Source organism: Acanthopagrus latus, chromosome 11, assembly GCF_904848185.1.
Source record: "Acanthopagrus latus isolate v.2019 chromosome 11, fAcaLat1.1, whole genome shotgun sequence".
In the NCBI taxonomy this organism is placed as follows: Eukaryota; Metazoa; Chordata; class Actinopteri; order Spariformes; family Sparidae; genus Acanthopagrus; species Acanthopagrus latus.
In genome coordinates, this window is record NC_051049.1 from 14,984,693 (window position 1) to 15,003,516 (window position 18,824).

General features: G+C 43.4%; 1 protein-coding gene across 2 annotated transcripts in view; it reads left to right on the forward strand.

Moving 5' to 3' along the window:
- Positions 1-4,633, forward strand: part of arhgef18b (rho/rac guanine nucleotide exchange factor (GEF) 18b) — a 47,907-nt gene extending 43,274 nt beyond the window's left edge. For both annotated transcript variants that reach the window (XM_037114494.1, XM_037114495.1), the window contains one exon: positions 203-4,633. In XM_037114494.1, the coding sequence (XP_036970389.1) occupies positions 203-531 (329 nt within the window). In that variant the 3' untranslated portion in view covers positions 532-4,633. The remainder of the gene's footprint in view (positions 1-202) is intronic.
- Positions 4,634-18,824: the final 14,191 nt, after the last annotated feature.

The window sequence follows — 18,824 nt, forward strand, 5'->3', positions numbered from 1 at the left end:
GACAGAGACGTTTTAACACTTTAATCCCATGCCCTCACAAAAGACAAACACTGGCAGGATTTCATGCGATAGACTGCAGTTAGGCTGAGTAAGCCCAGCTGTATTTAACAGGCACTAATGACTAATCTGCCGGCAGGTTTTTGTGCTATTTTTGGAGCGAAACCTCGTTCTCTTAAAAACTTTTCTTGCACGTCTCTGGCAGATCAACTCAGTCCTCCAGACAACGCTGGACTGGACACCAAGTCCACCTCCTCCATCGGCACCTCCCACCCTCCGAATGCTCAGAAACCCCCCATGCCTCCTCCACAGTCTCATCCTCAGCCCCCCATGCAGCCTCCCACCATCCCTCCCCACTCGCAGAGTGCCGGGTCCCTCCAGTTCCAGGCGCACCTGCCACCACAAGGCCTCGGTCCGAACGCCCAGGCCCACGTCCAGGTAAACGTTCACGGGCTCAGCCACAGCCACAGCATGCCGCCACCCTACAAGATCAACACAGAGGACCTCAATAAGGAGGACGTCATCTTCTTCTAAACACCAGCTGAAGAGTCATGTGATGGTTGCTCATCACAAGAGTTATTAAGGGTCGAAAAAGGTAACATAATTAGAATATGTGTAAGTTGCAGCAGTCCGGAGCAGAGAGCAGAGCCTTTGTCAGCACTACAGTGGCCAATGCTGAAGGAACAATGTCATTCAAGAGAGACGACATTTCTGTTTTAATATTGCTATCCCAACTTTGTTTTTTAAGCTGCCACAGTTTCTTTTGTTTTTATTTAATTTTAAGTTCAATTTCTTAACTCAAAGTTTTTAAGAGGAAACCTTTGGCAAAACAAAGACTTCTTATGAGGTTTAAATGAAGTTATACCAATCCAAAGACATTATAAGGGGATTTGACTGAAAGGAATCATTTGAAGGAAGTGTTGACTTTGATCAGACTGTGATCAGTGAAGGGTGCAGCGATGGCACCCCTGGTCTGAACCATCTGCTTCTACTGGACCTGGAATCACAAGAGATGATTCATCAGGAGCTCTGAAATGATCCAACTCTTAATACATGAACACTCTCAGCTTGGTGTTTCATTTGCACAGTGTAAATACTCCATTTCAGACGAATGAATGAACTTTTATGGACTTAATGTGTTTGGTTTGGTTGTACAGCTGTCAAAATTGTGAAGGTTCATTTCATTTTGTTGTTTTTGTTCTTCTTAACCATGCTTATTACGGAAAGCTGAACTTATTTCTAGCAGCTGGTTGTGAAACCCGCCTTCAGTCAGCACATTAGAAACAGACAGGCTGTTGTGTCACAGCGCTTCATTCCAATTAAGGGAGAGTTCAGTTCAGTTTGGGACAAATTCTGCTGTTTTTACCAACTGCAAAGTGAGACAAACTCAGCGATGCCTTTCTTGTGTTTACACAGTTTAAAGTCGTTTGAGGTTAGTTTGCCTCAGGTCGTTTCTTGCATTTCTTAGCGGTAGCTCCTTTTTAAATAAAACAAACAACCTAAATGGGGTTATAATATTTCAAAACACAATTTCACAAGTGCATACAGTTTAATTGAATAACAAGCTGTTTAGCTGACTGATATTGTGCGGATACCATTTTTTTTAACAGCTGAAACAACTAACCCTGTACAGATGTGGTGTAACTTGAGGCACATCCATAACATACGTTGCTGGCCATTCATGTATGTTGGCCATCTAGTTAAAAAGTATGACAGGACATTGCTGGGAAGCAGCAGGAGCCTATTTATAAATAACGTGGTGTCAAATTGGGACACCGACTGGTGCACTGGCCGATCCCAATTCCAGTATTTTGGGCAGTGCTGGAGGCATTTACAATATGCTGGAACAAACCTAGTAATTTGCAATATGTACCTAAATTGGCCTTCAAACTGTGGAGTTTAAAGGTATATTTCCTCAACTTTTAGCGGAGCTGCTGTTGACCCAGCAGACATCCAGAGTATTAGCTGAACTTTACACCGTTCTGCATGCTGGATGTTGAAGACCGAAAGGCCTCACTGAGTTTGTCTCACACATTTCACAAAGCCCATCGCTTTAAGAGACAAATCTGTGTGAGACGTATGTTCCTACAGTGTACTGTACAATTCATGTTAGGCTCAATGCTGTTTTAATGGTGAAATTAACATTTAACTGATTCAGCAGAGAAATGAAAAGAGAAACATGAGCGAGCATACATAATAATCACAACATGAATGTTCAACACAGAGATGATATGCAGTAAAAAATATTCAAATCCATCATCGCACTGACTTTATGATTTTGCACTAGTCGACCCAGTAGAATAAAATACTCTGTGTGTTATCCACAAATATAAACTGTTAAAATTATGAGTCCTTAATGTGCATAAAGGAGCAGAGTATTAAAACTGTTTTCTGACTTATATAATAATCATTCCTTCTCGTTAACCACTCATCTACAGACTCACAGGACAAATGTGCAGAACAATGAAGCAATGTAAAGTTTGTGGCTTCCCAGATTAAACTTCAGTCCTAATTTTCCTCTCACGTCTGGGAAAGAAAAGTTCACATGATCGATGTGTCGTGTTATTGAAAGCTTGTGTCTCTGGACCTCATTTTGCTGACTTGACGGTTTGTGAATTTTTCAGGCTGGGTCCATTTTTAGCTCAGTCGGTATATCTTAGAGATATATATACGAAGACGTCGGTTGAAATTGATGCCCTGAGGTCTCACTGACGGGGTGTTTTATTGATTCCTGATGACATTTCATTAGCTGGGTCTTTAATCTCTGTGCCTGACAGAAAAGCAGTACCGCAGCGGGCCTCGTTGTCCCGCAGGAGAAACGACTATCAGCTGTTATCTTTCTTCACAGAAGAAATATGGAGGTGTCAATCTCGTTGTCTTTGTCTGTATGTATGCGAGGACCCTTTAAGTCACAAAGTAGTTAACACATTAATGTGTTTGGTGTCTCTGGAGGGAAAGATGCCATGAGAGCTTTTTGCCTTTCTCTAAATAAGCTTGTCACTGAAGCTATCGATCACTAGCTGGGAGTTTGGGCAGGTTGTTATGTAAATTATGTATATTGTTGTACATACTGTATTGACACGCATTCTTGTATTAGGAACAGAGATATCTGACATGAGTCGAGAGGCAAAAGACAGCCTGTTTGTGGATATGTGTATATACACTTGGAATACACACACAGGTGTGTATGTACAATACGGTACGCCTTGCTCTGATAGTCTCGTGGCAGATCAGTGAAACCGCAGTCAGTCAGTGCTGTTGTTTTAAGTGAACTGAAAATGAAGGTACGCATATTTAATCTCCTCCTGTGCATTGACGCTGTAGCATTGAAGTCTAGGTGCACCGTCTGTCGTCTCTCTCCCGCAATCCACGAGTGATGTTTCACTGAGATCATGTAGCAGTCATGAAAACTAAATCATCTGCTTGTCTCAGTCGGTTAAACCAAAGACACATTCGGCTGACTGGGTTCCTGTCTGCGCTCTCGTATGAAGGATAAATGACACTGTGCTGGCTGTGTGGTGGTCCACAAAGTGTTATTACTTGTGAAAACATCCTCCAGGGAGCGTCTATACGAAGTGTGTTCACAGCACGTTGTAGCCCAGCTCACATCCTGCTTCAGGTCGAAACAGAGAGAGGTTGCTGTTTGTTTCTTTGCATCCACACGTCCTGATCACATTCGTCATCTCGCAGCCAGATCGCACACAAACAGTAAATCAAATGAGGCGTTGAAGTTCCCCAGGATTCTGTAGCATCATATTGTATACATCATCTGTTAAACCCAACAACGGAATATTAATTTGCATGTGAGCATTCTACCAGGTTTTCAGTGGGTGAAACCCTTTCAAAAATAATATCTTCAAACTTTGGTTGGACAATCCCAATAAAATTTCCAATGACGAGCTCCAGGTGCTTGCTAACCTTTCCAACGCATTTCCATGTCTGTCCATTTTCCCGTTGTTCCAAATGTGTTCTGAGAAACGTCGGGCAACAAGATCACTGGTGTACAACTTACTTTTAGTTCTGTTCTAGGTACAAGACGCTTATTAACGTCAACAAGAGGGGTGGATGTTGCCTGTCGGTCAAGTCTTAAATGTTGCTTCGCTGTGCAAAAAATGCTTAAACCTTTTTTGCTGTGCTGAAAAACTTGGAAGCCAGTCAGTCGTATCACTGTGCATGTGTGTGTGACTGTGTGTATGTCTGTGTGTGTCTTTGTGTGTAAGCGCTCCACCAAAAACAGCAGACACACTTCTAACCGACCTGTTTCCAGTCGTGTTTCTTTTTTCACACACACACACACTCGTACACACACACACATAGGACCTGTAATGTGTAAATAATTATGAACATATTTTTATTTCCTCTGCCAATCTTACACTAGTCACTTTGGATAGTAGCATACTTGAAGGGGAAAATGAATGTTTGTAATGATCATTATTATTATTATTATTATTATTATTATTATTATTATTGTCTGTGAACTTTTTATTTACCATGAGCTGTCTAATGACGTTTGTAGCACACAGCAAAAAACTGATTTTTGTACCATTTTATTTTATTCACTGCGAGATGTTAGAAGGACCTGTGGACACAAACTGCTGCCTTAGAGAGAGTTTAGTAATAAACGTCTTAAAAATGAGTTTCAATGTGTGTGTGTTTTTTTGTTTTTTGTCTTTTGAGTCATAAAATCGCAGCTGGGAAACGCTGATTAGATGGTCGGCTGCATATTTGGATCATTGCTGTTTCACCAAAAACTCGAGCGTGCAGACAATGTTTGGAGTGAATTTGTATTTACAAGGATTTTTTCCTCCCTCAACAACTGCCACATGCGTGTGTAACATATAATTCGGCCTCATTATTTAGATTTCTATTCAGTGCTTGTCAAAATAATCCCGACCACCCAATTAGCTCGCACCCTCGCCCTTTGCTCAGTGACTAGGAGGTGCAGCAACGGTGATATTGACCCTGTGTTTAGACGACTTAATAACAGTCTGTCCCCAGACAAAGCTCTATTTTCAGGTGCTGCGGTTGTGGCCGTTTAATCCCCCTTAGACCTCGCTAAGAGCAGGGCTGCCGGTTCCTGTGTTATTGTCATCCTGGCTGGGAAGACGCTACAGTAGTGGCCGGTTTTTATTGTCTGCTGTCATTAGTGGCTTTCCTCTGTCTCCTCTCAACAATTATTTTTCCAGGCTGCTTCCCCCCGTGGAGGCGAGCTGCATTTTACTCCGTCTTCGTCTCTGTCTCGTTCCTTCCACTCCTCTGCCCATTCCGTGTCTCCCTCCTGTCTCTTCCCCTCTCGTCTTGAGTCTCCAGCCCTCCTCAACTCAAACCGCCTCGCAGCTCGGAGGCGTTTTATGTAATGCAGTTTGCAGGAAGTCAGGAATCTTGGCTGTTGTTATCCCGTGTCGGAGGCCCTTCTCACCGCAAAGTTAAACAAATAGATGCTCCACCGAGACAGACGAACCTCCCTGCAGGCTCATAAAACGCTGAGACACATTTTAGCTTGATAGACTCTGTGTCAGCAGTTGGTTCGTGTTTGTTTTCGCTCGTTCACTCAGATTTAACAGCTCGTGCGCACTTTGGCACCGAGCAGGTTGGAAGAGTTCAGCCTGGCAACTGAGCCACAACTCAAATTCAGCTCAACTTTTTAGCCTTGTGACTGTCTTCCTGCCATTTCTCTGTCTTGTTTGAGTAATTATGCATCATTGATTACATGAACCCTTTGATCGGAAGAGAAGAAACAAGAACTGCTGATGTGTTTCCAGCCTCCCACTAGAAAATGTACAATGAAACGCCTCTCGAAGTGGGAAAGGAATCCCAGATTTGTAAACTCGGGGCAGCAAACTTCACGAGGGAAGCAGTTGTCTGAATGTCACACAACAATGGCAGCACCCATCAGACGGGTGTCGGATGTTTTTGTAGACTAGTACAGTATTTGTGTTGGGTCACTGAGTGGAATGTTTAAATCAATTTCCAAGTGCAATTGTGCTGGAAAACAAAATGTATAACGCATGTATTTCATTCACACATGGAGGTTACTGTGTCGTGCTCCTCGACTGTTTGAAGATTCTTTTTTTTTCCCCTGCTATACAAACTTGTTCAATTTGCACATTTCCAGACCTCCATGTTGGCGACCACCATAACCTACATCTGCAATGTTTGTAACCGAGATAAAATCCTCCCCCGGCCTCCATCTTGCGGGTTTTTGCAAGTGATGTTATGAAGGAATGTGCTTCGTGGCTGCTTATCTGAGTGCTGTTTCATCGCTCCTGGCTGACACAAAGATCCTCTTGTTGAAAAGACACAAAGCGGACCCTATCTGTCCTCTTCGCTAACACCCAAGGTGATTACGGGAAGATAGGCGGCAGGAAAACATGTCTCTCAGCCAAGGCTGCTTCAAACTCTGCTTACATAACCTTCTTGGCAGGCCGTGGTATTTTCTTTTAAGCTTGTTTGAGATAAGGTGTTTAGATTTTTCTCAGGTTGTCGCTTTTATCAGTGATAAAACTGCAGGACAGTAAGTGTTTGTGGCCTGCAACAACGCCGTGGTTACATATTTACAGGTCGTCTCCTCGGACACTATTATTTCTCACGGGGCGTGACGTGTGATATGTAAACTTCGAGTGAATTCATGCTCTCTGCTTCATAGTTTTGCTTCGGATGAATAGGGGTCATTGTTCCCCAAACTTGCTCAACTGATCTTCCATCTCGCATCGACAAAGGAAGTCCCTGTGCGGGGGGCAACGGTGAAAAGGCCTCCTCACAGAAAGGTTATGCCAAGACAGAAATCAGAGCAGGTGGAGGACTATTGTTCTGCCAGAGGAGACGCCTCAGGTGAATTGAAAGGGGGGAGATGGATTATAAAGGAAGTGTGCTCTGCGCTGACTCGCCCTTTGTGCTCACAGCACTTACATTTCGGAGTCAGCTGTAGCCTGGTGACTGTCTGGTCTTTCCAGTTTCATTCCCAGGAGCCTGTGTGCTGATAACACGGCATCAGGAAGTTGAATGCCACCATTGTGATAGATCAGCCTGTTCCAGAGAAGAGCAAACACATCAGGTTCTCATGTGGTCGTGCCCTTCTGTGTTTCGTGGAGACAAATCATATGCTTGACTACAAAACTATGTTTGGACTGAGATTAAAAGTAGAGTTGTTGGAAATGCACTTATTTGCTTCCTTTCGAGACTTGGATGAGAAGATAGATAAGCCTACCCAACCAGTCAAGGCAGATGGGCGCCCACCATCAGTCCGGGTTAAATGGCGGTTTGGTCTCGCCACCGTCGCCAAGTGCTTGTTCATGAGGAAATGTTGCTTCCCCTGTAAAGAAGTGAATCGGAGACTATAATCTAGTCCTGCCTCAGTTTAAAACTGTCATGAAATAAATTGTGTTGTGAGCTGGCATCATTTAAATCAAATTAACTTGACTTGAACTGGAGTTTTGGCAACTGTGTTACGATTCAAATAAATATGAAATAGCAGAAAAAAACTGGATGTAAACTTTGCTGTGACAGCAAAAGTTCAGCTTTAAACCTAGCTGAATCACAGTAACTGCACTTTGTCACAGAGAAAAAGGGGAACCAGACAGCTCGGATAAAAAGCTCTTGATCATATTATAGACATCATATGATAGATATCAAATCTATATATCAAATTATAGGTCTATATGTCTATGGAACCTGATCAAGCAAAAGCTAGCTGGTGAGGAAACCATAGCTGAAGTTATCGAATGTTAAAACTAAACATTAACAAATTGAAACTGATGTTTAGAATGTGGGTCAGATGGAGTCAAATCCAGGTAAAAACAAAAAACAGAACCAAAACAAGCTAAACTCTGGCTAACAGTGACCAACGTTAGCTTTGCACAGGAGCAGTATCTTTCATGTCAGCTGCTGACTCTCGCTTTAAGAGAGTTAATGCCATCTTCTATTGATTTGAATAAAACTTAAAACATTAAACCCTTTTTTTCTCATATTTACTGCAGTTCCTCTTTGCTTTTGTAGGGCAGGGCTAGTTAGCTTAGCTTAAAGAATGGAAACGGCTAGCCTAGCTTACTCTCAGAGGTGAAAAATCAATCAAACAAACAAACATATCAGCACCTTCCGAAGTTCACTAATTACAGGAATTAAGTATATTGTGCGGGATTAAGCTATTTCTAGACCAGGCAGTGTTGCCTTTGTTTACTTTGCACAAACTAGGCTAGCTGTTCCCTTGTTTCCAGTTTGTATGCCAAGCTAAGCTAGCAGTAGCTTTATATTTACCTTGCAGAAATCAGTGTGGTATCAATCTTTATCTAACTCACTCGGAAAGCACACACACGTTTCCCACGGTGTTGAACGGCACCTTTACATGTGTCGCCCACAAGCCTTGTTCACTTCTAATAAACTCAGTTGGAACCGCAGCTCTTTGATCAGAACAACAAGCAACCATTCACCGTTTTACAAGGTAGTTCTCCATCGGTGCAATAATGAACATTGTTAAATAAGTTCCACAGCTTTAAGCATTTATTTTCCATCTGCATTTCAGGATGCAGTTTTGTTCAGGGCTGATGCGGAGTGGGAGGTCTCTGTGGCATTCTCAAACAAGTAGAAAGAGCTTCCCTCGAACGCACACGTTTTATTTTTTTTTATACCTAAAGTCAAACGCCGTTGGTGCCAAGACAAACAGCCTCCTGGCAGTGTGCATGGAAAACCTTCTCCATGTCAGAATGTGAAGATGTGGGCTATTTAAGTAGCTACGTTTCTCCCCCGCCTGGAAAGACCCAATAGGGGCTTTGTGCAGAAGTTTCTTACCATCATCAGAGTTTGTCGGTGCCAAACACCGGGGAGCATGTGCACTGCTTTTAAGAAAATGGGGATGTGGAAAGAAATATCTCCACATACAGAGTAAAAAGGGAACAAAACGCCTGCGGGAGGCCCTTTACCTCCGATAATGATGTGAATGTAAAGTGAGTAAAAGGGAGCTGTAGGGTCTCACTATATCAGGTGCACTTCTGTTGATGCCGCACTTAAACCTTCCCTGTATTGTCTCAGGGAACCCTCTGTGAGGATGTGTTGTCCCTTTCGATGAATGTAGCCCGAGGTGGCGCACTTCGCTCTGGCGCGACCCCTTTCAACATCGTCAGAAGCAGAGAAAAGTTGCTTTCTCTGTCTAAATGCAACTCTTTCGTGTCCTGCGTGCAGGCTTTTTTTCCTTGAGTGCTTCTGCGACTTCAGAACCGCCGCGAAACTCTTTGTCCCTGACCGTTTTTTCCTCGGATGTGATATTAGCTGATGGAGGAGGAAAGTCGGACAGACAGGCTGCGAGAAAAAAGTCAGAGATCCAAACTCTAAATGGGCAAACACAGGGGTGAGAATAACTTGCTACAGCTTCTTCAGCACTGCCCTCTTTCATCTTGGAATAGTGAAGCACAGCAGTGCTCATCACAAGTGTAGCGCCACGGGGGGGGGGATCTAAACACAGGCTCTCTGATTTAGTAGCTGGAACGGAGCAGTCGCCAGCCTCCCACCAGAGCTGGCAGGGTTGGATGGCTGTCTGGCTGCTGCTCATGGGGGGAGGGAGGGAGGAGGAGGAGGAGGAGAAGAAGAAGAGACGCTGCCAAACGACCAAAAGGCCACTAACTGCTGCAACACCAGACACCAGAATAAGACAAAGCTGGGTGGATTTGTGTGCCAGCGTGCAGACAGAAAGAATTTGAATTGAAAAAAAAAAAAAAAAAAACGCCTTTATTTAGCTAGTCAGTGGTAGCGCCATTAAACACAGACAGGTCCATGTGAATTACCAGAGACAACAAACACTGATGTATGAATAAAAAAACAAAAACAAAACACAGAGCAGATATTTAAAACTCTTCCGTAAGCCCAGTTAAATCTTTGTCTCCGCGATGCCCACTGTTTGATAAAAGGCATATTTAGATCTTTCGGTCAGGTTTTAACCGTCCTCCACAGGACCCGCACTGGATCTGTGGATCCAACACAGCACACAACATACAGCTTGAGTCTTTCATGTGGTCCAAATGGGTAAACTTAGCCCACCCAGATGGAGGGGTTTACCGCACAACACGCATCCATCTTTCTAACAAAAGAAAGAATACTGGCCCAAAAATCAATTGGAAAAAAAGGTCTTACAAACTCTGAAACCATTTCTTTTGTAAAAAAGAATAAAAAAAATAAAAAAAGAATTGTTTTCCAAATACCAAGAGACAAGTTTCCAAGAAACAGAACTGCTGTTGGATCGGGTCATTTTGCAAGTGGTGTGTTTTTTTTGTAGTACACACAGCTCACACACGGTGGTCTGAGTGGCTGGTCAAAAAGACGTGGTTAGACTTAGGCAACAACAAAAGCACTTTGGGGGAGGAGGATTGAGGTCTCAGTAAAATATTAATAAAGTAAACACATCGTGTCTCATGCCTCAAGTCACTGTTGATGTTTTCAATATTTAATGAGGGCCGCCACCACTACCCAACATTAACCAGGGGCCTTGAATGCCTCGACATGACCATGAAATGTTAATCATGCTTTAAAACCAAGATACTGTCATTGAATATTTTTATTATAATAATAAGTACAACACTACCTGTGGTTACTGTGGATAATATTTCTTCAATCTGATTGAAAAGCACTCTGATTAGAGATTGCAACCTATCTGTTTACACATATGATAAATAACAATAGAGATCCGATTGTTTATATACCACAAAGCATTTAATCAGAATATGATGTATAGTGGTTCTGCCCACTGGTGAATTATGTAAAAGTAGAACAAGAAGCTTTTATCACTCATTCCCTCATTTGCTCCATTTGTTAATGACACTTTTGAGATGGACCTACATTGTGTCCTCTGAACAACATTTGCTTTTCTGGTTAAGTGGATGCCTGTTTTGAACACGTTGTTGTTTCAGACCTTTCGACTGACCCTGATTTTTTAAGGATCCCCAACAAAAAAGTTGCACCAGTTTCTGTTTTGCTGCAGCCATGTCTCTATCCCTCCCTCCGCCCCATGTACTGTAAGGCCAGCTTGCGCAGAAAGTATTCACTTATTCTGATATACTGAGATCAGATCTGCATTTAAATTGTTATTAGGTGCTAATATTTTCCTATTGAAAGGATCTTGATCTGATTAAAAATTCAGACTGTGGAAGATTGGACCAGTCTCTCTGACTGAGGTGTTTACAGGAGACGTTTTTTATGGTGACTGGGCGTTTATATGAGTATCCATGTAAACACAGCTAGTGTGAAAATACTATATTATGAGTAAAGCTGCTTCATTCAAAACTGCACTTAAATCTGATGCATTTTAAGCTGACCTATTATATGTAGTGCAGTAAATTGCACAATATTACGTCTAAAGTGTAGAGGAGAGGCAGTTTAATGGTAAGGAATGGTAAAAAAATTACCAAAAGCAACGTTTTGAGAGAATGAACTTTATTAGCAGTACAGTGTTATGAGGTCAGCTGAAATAAAACGACTCAGGTCTGATGTTCAGCTGGACGATATCAAACTTGGTCTGTTTCTGGAACACTGACTGCAGACCGCCTCTGATTCACCTCTCACTCCGTTCCCATAGAAGCCCTCAGTCATCGACTGTGGTTCTCATCACGTCTGAGGAAAAAAAACTTATGTAACTATTTGCCAACCAAATGCAACACTCCTGGGCGTTCACACACATGCACAACATACTGCAAATACACCCACTCAAACACACACACAGTCTGTGTTTTTCTTTTTCAATCAGGTGTCTTATCTCGGACCATTAACATGCCAAACATGCTCCGCGGAGTGTTAGAGTGCATTAAGTGGGATAACATGATAATGTGACACAAGCTTGTGGGATCGACTTGTAACTTGCACGAGAACCTGTTCCACCACAAACAAAGACAGACTGCACTATTGTTCGGACCGTGGCTCCCTGGGAACGGGCATCTGTCAGCAGATGGGAGCGCGGCGGTCAGGCCGTCGACTTCTTCAGTTCAGTTACACAACAATCACTGCAGTCGCATCATGAAAGATTCAGTGTTTTGGTCTTCCTTGCGACCCACCTTTCCTCCTCACTCAAGTCAGACTTTTGTGGATCAAAAGCAGAGTGCGGCTCTCGGGGGAATTTGAGGAATCTGAGATCGCCCTCGTCCAATCAGAGCCGCGCCCTATATGTGCTCACGCATGCACGAGTGTGCGTGTGTTAATACAACGTGTGTCTGCTTCATTAGTTTTGTATAAGCCCTCGCGCTCGGCTCTGAATGAGGAGGGAGGACGGCACACGTCAGCCCCAGACAGAGACAGATGCTGCTGACACGTCCGAGTATCTCTCTATTGTATTATTCATCCTCAGTGTCACATCTCATCCGAAGTGGTCAGCCGGACACGGTGCAGCAGAAGGGGTCGTCTCAGACACGCGCACACACATGCATACACACACACGCGCGCGCGCACATACACCCATGCAAGAATTTTCATAATTCTGTTTGGTGCGTCTTTCTGCTGGTGTGTGCATGTGCCAAAGGGCGGGTTTACATCTGCCACACTCCAGCTCGGAGGACCTCTCATCAAGCAGTGGATGATGCTTTTGAAGTTTTTTTTTTCCCCCCCTCTCTCTCGGAGCGGAAAGGAGCTTTTGATTGGAGAGGCTAGGGGGTTTTGTAGCTGTGTGTGTGTGTGTGTGTGTGTGCATAAATGTGTTACCTCAGGCAACATATCAAACCCCTACATGCCAGCTCAACCTCCAGCAACCCCCTCCTTGAGCCTCGCTCCAGCCACACAGGGGAATTCGTCTCTAAATGTTTTATTAATGAGTCACAGGAAGTGTCAATTATATAAAGAAAATCTCAGTTCCCGCAAAACACAAAAGGCTTTCCTTTGTCTCTGAGACAAAGAGGAAGAGAAATGTATCTTTTTGTACCACATGAATCCGAGTATGCCAGGAATGTCCTGCCCTGCCCGCGGTTGTTGCTCATCGGCTAAGGCCAGTGGACGAAGCCTTTGTGTCCTTTCCCTGTGAATGAAGCTGTCCTCGTGATGACTTTGTGACGTGATAGGAGATCACAATGGCTGTTCTACCAGGCTGCATACTTCAGATGAGTCCTCCCACCTTTTGTTTGTAAGGGGGAGAAAAACACGGGTGGGGCGAGGAATCTTGAAAATGCCATTTGTTGAAAAGGCATGCAACTACACATTCATGAAATCGTGGCCGAGGGTGGAAGAGTTACACAGATCTTTTCCGTAAAGGACAAGTGCAACACTCTATAGCACTCTTCGCAGAGAGCTGCGGGAATGAGTCCTAAAACCTGGACAGAAGTTTGCTTATTCACACTTCCAGTTCTGTCCCCTCGAAGTCAATGGCTTTTTTGAATGAGTTTCAGATAAGGTGTCTGAAGTAAGGTCTGTGGTTTACACAAGCTTAAGAGAGCTTAAGGTTTTGTTTTATGACATAAAATGTGTCAGAAATCACTTGTGAATCTTGCTGGTTAGCTGGTTGCTAACAAGTTGCTGAATGAGACTACTACTCACTAGTCTGTCTTTGCAGGCAGACTTAAGTTGCACACCATACTAACTTTTGATTCTCAACTTGTAGACAAATCAATTCATTGTAAAGTGTGTACACTATAGTCTGGTAAGATGCTAAGCAGTGGTAAGAATAAGTCATGTAGTTCGTCTGTAGCCAACTGTTCATGGCAATTCCATTTTCACTTCAAAAATCATGAAGGTGGTGTTCATCTGTGAAGATCATCATCCTGAACAAAACGTGCTTGGAGCAATGACCTGCAAATGTGAGGAGAGAGAGACTCTGTCTCAGGTGAGTGCTGAACTTAGTGGGAGTTGACCTTGCATCAAACACACTGATACACACACGCTTGATGCGGGCTGTGGCTTGCACACCATTAAGACAACCAAAAATCTATCCAAAGTGTTTAAGTTTAATTAATGTTTCATTCCGGCTTAGACATGTTTGTCGACTATCCCAGGAGTCGCGATGTGCAACCAAATGAAATGTACCAGAAGTACAAATCTCAAAGAAAATGTATTACAAAAGTCTAAATGTTTTTAGAATACAGAACTCTTATCATATCTTTAAGTGCAGTGCTGAAAGTAAATGTACTTAATTAATCTTCACTACTGATCTTGGACCCGTTCCACCAACAGTAGAGAAAACAAGCTTCCTCATCATCATAATGGGCAACCTGGAATTTGAATCTGCAGGCAAATAGCAGTAAAATAATTAGATGCATGTTTGAGCTTGAGTGTCAGCGCTAACACACAAACCCGAGCTCATCAAAGGCTTGAACGCTGAACAATCAACTCTCTGACTGTCTAATGCATTGTGTGGCTGCCAGCAGCAGAATGCTCCTCTCCTCTCCCCTCCTCTCCTCTCCTCTCCTCTCCTCTCCTCTCCTCTCCTCTCTTTCTTCCCCCTGCAATTTACTGGGTAATTACTCCATTGTGTAAACAGCTATTACTGTGGCCGAATCCTGGCAAGTCTGAAAGCGCTCTCCTGTCACAGTGCTCACATTTCTCTCTCTTTGACAAAGCCACAGGTCTTCACTGCACAGACGCTCCAAAATAGAAGCAGTGACATTAATCCGGTGGGGAGAGAGTCAAATGAAAACGTCTGCACAAACAGGCTGCCTCTGAAACCCACATTGATTACAATTTCGCACCAACTTAAAACGGCTGCACAGTATTCTTATAATAAGGCCTCTTGTAATAACGGCGTTCTGAGAGGGATTTATCCTGCCTTAAAGTGATTTAACTTACCTATTCGTCATCTCTTCTCCCGTATTTTTAAGTTATAAAGGTTTTGGCAGACACAAAGCTGGATCAACACTCACAAATGATAAATAATTCCCCAATTCCATCTGACAATTCTGTGCAGGAGCAGACAGTGCTAATTAGACTGAGCATGCAGTCTATTCTTATAGAGCTTAACAGGCTAACCCAAGACACGAATACCGTTGATACTGTTTCAAGCTTGCAGATATAATTACACACAGAAATAGCGCAGCGTTCATGTATCTGCAATTGTGTGGATTAAGTGCTTTTTTTTTATTGGTTTGGGAGATTTTCTTTTCTATAAATAAACTGTTTAAAAACCCGTTGGATTTATGTAAAAACCACAAAGCTGAGAGCTTCATGAAAAGTTTACATTTAAGAGGTAAGACGCTGTCATTTGAGAGTGGCCATAGCTGCTATGACTCATTATCATGAGTGCATCAAAACATATACATATCAAAGGGGAATCCAAATACCAACAAGCAAGAATCACTCATTATTGTGAGCTATCGAGATGAGATACCTAGAGTTTAATGATGTTCTGAAAATTGTGTAACATGTTGCAAATTAGCTTGTTTTTGAGGACATACAGATCTACATTTAAAGGTGTAATTTGTGGGAAATGGTCAGAATTCAAAGGTTGCTTCAACCCTACGGGGACAGCATCATTACTTACTTCTGCTCACTATACTGGACTTGCTACACTATGCTGTTGCAAACTCTGGCTGTGGCAATCAGCTGCCATTAGCAAGTAGCACAGTTAACTAGCATGCTAACATGCTAACAGTAGACATTTCTGCAACTCAGTACATCGACATCTTTGAAATAATGTCAGCACTTGATAATGTTAGTAAATTATTCTTAACTAAAATTCTGGCCATATCTTACAAATTGCTCCTTATAATAAGTTATATTTCATTTGCTGAGTTCCTTTATATCAAATCCTAAAAGTTGGAATCTTCACCTCGTGACATTTTTCAACATATTTATGACATTGAAAGAAAGTCTTCCGCCGACCTGTATCTCCCACTGAAATAAAACAGTACATTTCCGGCTGATATGGCTCCAGCTGCAGTTTTGTCTGCAAATGTGAGTGCAGATTCAGCAGAGGGGCTTCAGATCGCTCCTTCTTCCTCGGTGCTAGCCGACCGGAGACACACTCACCCTCATACACACCTCCTGGTCAGACAGCAGAGACAAGACAACCACTGCCTTCGCTCCAGTGGTTAGGCTGTCTGACTGTCTGTCTGTCTCTCTGTCTGTCTGTCTCGCACATTGTTTACTCCTCATTTGCTTACCCAGTCAGCTCTGAAACCTCAGAGCTGCTGCCAGCAGAGATGCCCGCAGCCAGAGAGCGGAGGGGGGAGACAGATAGATGCAGAGACACATTAAACATCACAGCGAGCATAGGCACAGAGAAGGGAGGCCACATTGTTCAGTAATTATTCATTCTTGAAAGTTAGACAGGCTTGTGGTGTCTTTCTTTGTTTTCACGCCAATAAAGTACAATAGAGTGAAGTGAAATTGAAAAAGAGACACGGAGAGGGAGAAGAGAATATGGGTGAGGATGATGTTTACTGGCAGAGGTTTCCGACCAGCGGGACTCGTAAGATGGCGAGATGGTGAAGAGCCTCCTCAAGACAGTTTTTATTATGTGGCTCTGGCCAAATGGCACACGCACACACAAAGACATACACACTACGTATCAATCGGCTAAAAACATAGAAAGATGCAGCAGACTGCATTTCTCCTGACGCAGTGTTTTAAATTCAGACGTAAAGGCAGTGTATGTGTTGTGCACATCTGTCAGATCAGATCTGTTTCTGCCAGAGGGTACGTATTGATCTGCCCCTCAGCTCGTTGAGGGGTCTTTGTCCCCGACCGGAGCAGGCGGAGGCCCCAGCTGGGGGTCTCAGGCCAGCAGACGCACGGCAATATTTGGGTGGCGAGGCAGAGTGCAACGTCCCTGTCCGTTCCACCTCGCTGCCTCCTTTCTTATGGGTTAACAAGAAGCCGTAACTGCTCCACCCACCCCCAACACAGAGGCACACATGCACATTAAGCATAAACTCAAAAACCACACACACAAAGACCCCACATAGCTTACAAACCAGGATCCAGATTGTTCTGGCAGTTTGTCCTCTGTCTTCTCCTCCCTCCCTCCTATTTTTTTTTTTTTTTTGTTTGTTCTGTTTTGGTTTTGGTGGCCTCTGAGGTCCTTTTGTCCCCAGCCGATGATCAAATGTCTGTTTATTCGCTGTGGTTTAATTGTATTGCCGGCAAGATGTGTTTGAAATCGCTCAGTTTGAACATTTTGCATCACAATTGGAGCCATTGACCGGGTTGCTCGTCCCACTGTCCAGTGCCAGGTCGCCCTTTCAGAGGGGCATGATTCATCTTTTGATGCACGTCTGCATTGTATTTATAAATGCATAAATTAACCTTTGATGAATCCCCGTGCCCACATTGGCAAAAACATGTCCACATGCTTGACTGGACACTGCCTGTTACAGGCATGATGTCATGGTGGCAGAGGGGGATTCTTCGGTGCTGCCTCTTGTTTACATCCAATTAACAGCATCGTTTGAAGTTTTTTCGGTTGGCTTTGAAAAGATGAGACAATGCCGTCGCATTATGTCACTCAAGTGTTTGTTTAAGGGCGTCCCCTAAAGACTTTATGTGATTTGTGTTATACAAATCGTACGGGCAGATCAGTAGTGTAATCGGAGCGGAGGGGATTTTAAGCAGATTATTTTCTGTTTATCCAGTTTGTAAACACTCATCTTTAAATATTCAGGAGATGATGTTATGGCGATTAACATATCTGAGGAAATGGGATGTTCAAAATCACTCGGAGCACAACTTGCGAACAAGCTGCAAAAACATTCAGGAGGCTGATTCCCTCGTGTGTCTCTCCAGCGTTTCATTTAACCCACACTCCTTCCTCCTTCCCACCGTCTGACACACACACACACACACACACACACACACACACACACACACACACACACACACACACACATGCTGATGTATGCGTGCATCCATCCATCTTCCTCAGACATCCTCAAGGTAACTCGTCTCATCATCACTCAGGCAGAACAGCAAGAGGAAATGGAGGTGAGTGGTGAGGAAGGGATATCAGAGGGGGGATGAAGAAGGGATGGTGTAAAGAACTTCAAATCTTTAATCCTGCCATGAAGGGCAATTAACAGCATCAACCATATTACACTACCACTGCCAGGACTACTGGTATGGCCCAATAGGGGAAGGGGAAGATCGGGGGGGACCTGGGTTTAGTTACAGTACTGAGAATCTGTTGTTGCCATGGTAATCCTGCTTTCAATTATTTAAATTCGAGCAACAAAGAGAAAACTAGACATCTTAAAGGGACAGTTCGCAAAATAAAAAATACATATTTCCCCGCCTTGCCTCCTGTATTATTTATCCATCTGGATTGGTTTGGTGTGGGTTGAGTTCTGGGGACATGTCAGCTTTCTCTCAGATATAATGGAACTAGATGGAACTACACCCACCAGAAGAAAACGCGCATCTACTTTAGGACGAGAGGCTTGTTTTTTGAGAGGGCGCAAGATGTAAGCATTAATGCTGTCCCTCTCGGCTGAGCAGTAATTTTAGCTAGCTTAGGCCTCGTTCAGACAGAGTCAGGCGTTGTGGAGATTAGTGCAGGGTTGTACGGTGGCATGGATGTCATTTCATGGCCTGTTTGTCATCTAATGTTGCATACTTCAACCCCATTGATCCAGATTGTAGACATAATGCACCTAAAATCTGTTTCACCAAGATGCAAGATACAGTAGCTTGGTGCAGGATATAGTGAAACATATCGTTGAACCAAGAAAGTTGTTATTTTCCATATCCGCGACTTGCCAGGCCTACTCTGCCCCTGATCTGCGGATCGGCCATAGTAGGATTTGTGGTGTTTTGTTTTTTTTTCCGGCACCACTACAGCCTAAACACTACCCTCATCCAAATGGATATGAGCTAGCCTCTCATCCATGAGTCGATGCACGCTTCCTTCTGCACGGTGATACAGTTGATGATAAAAAGAAAAA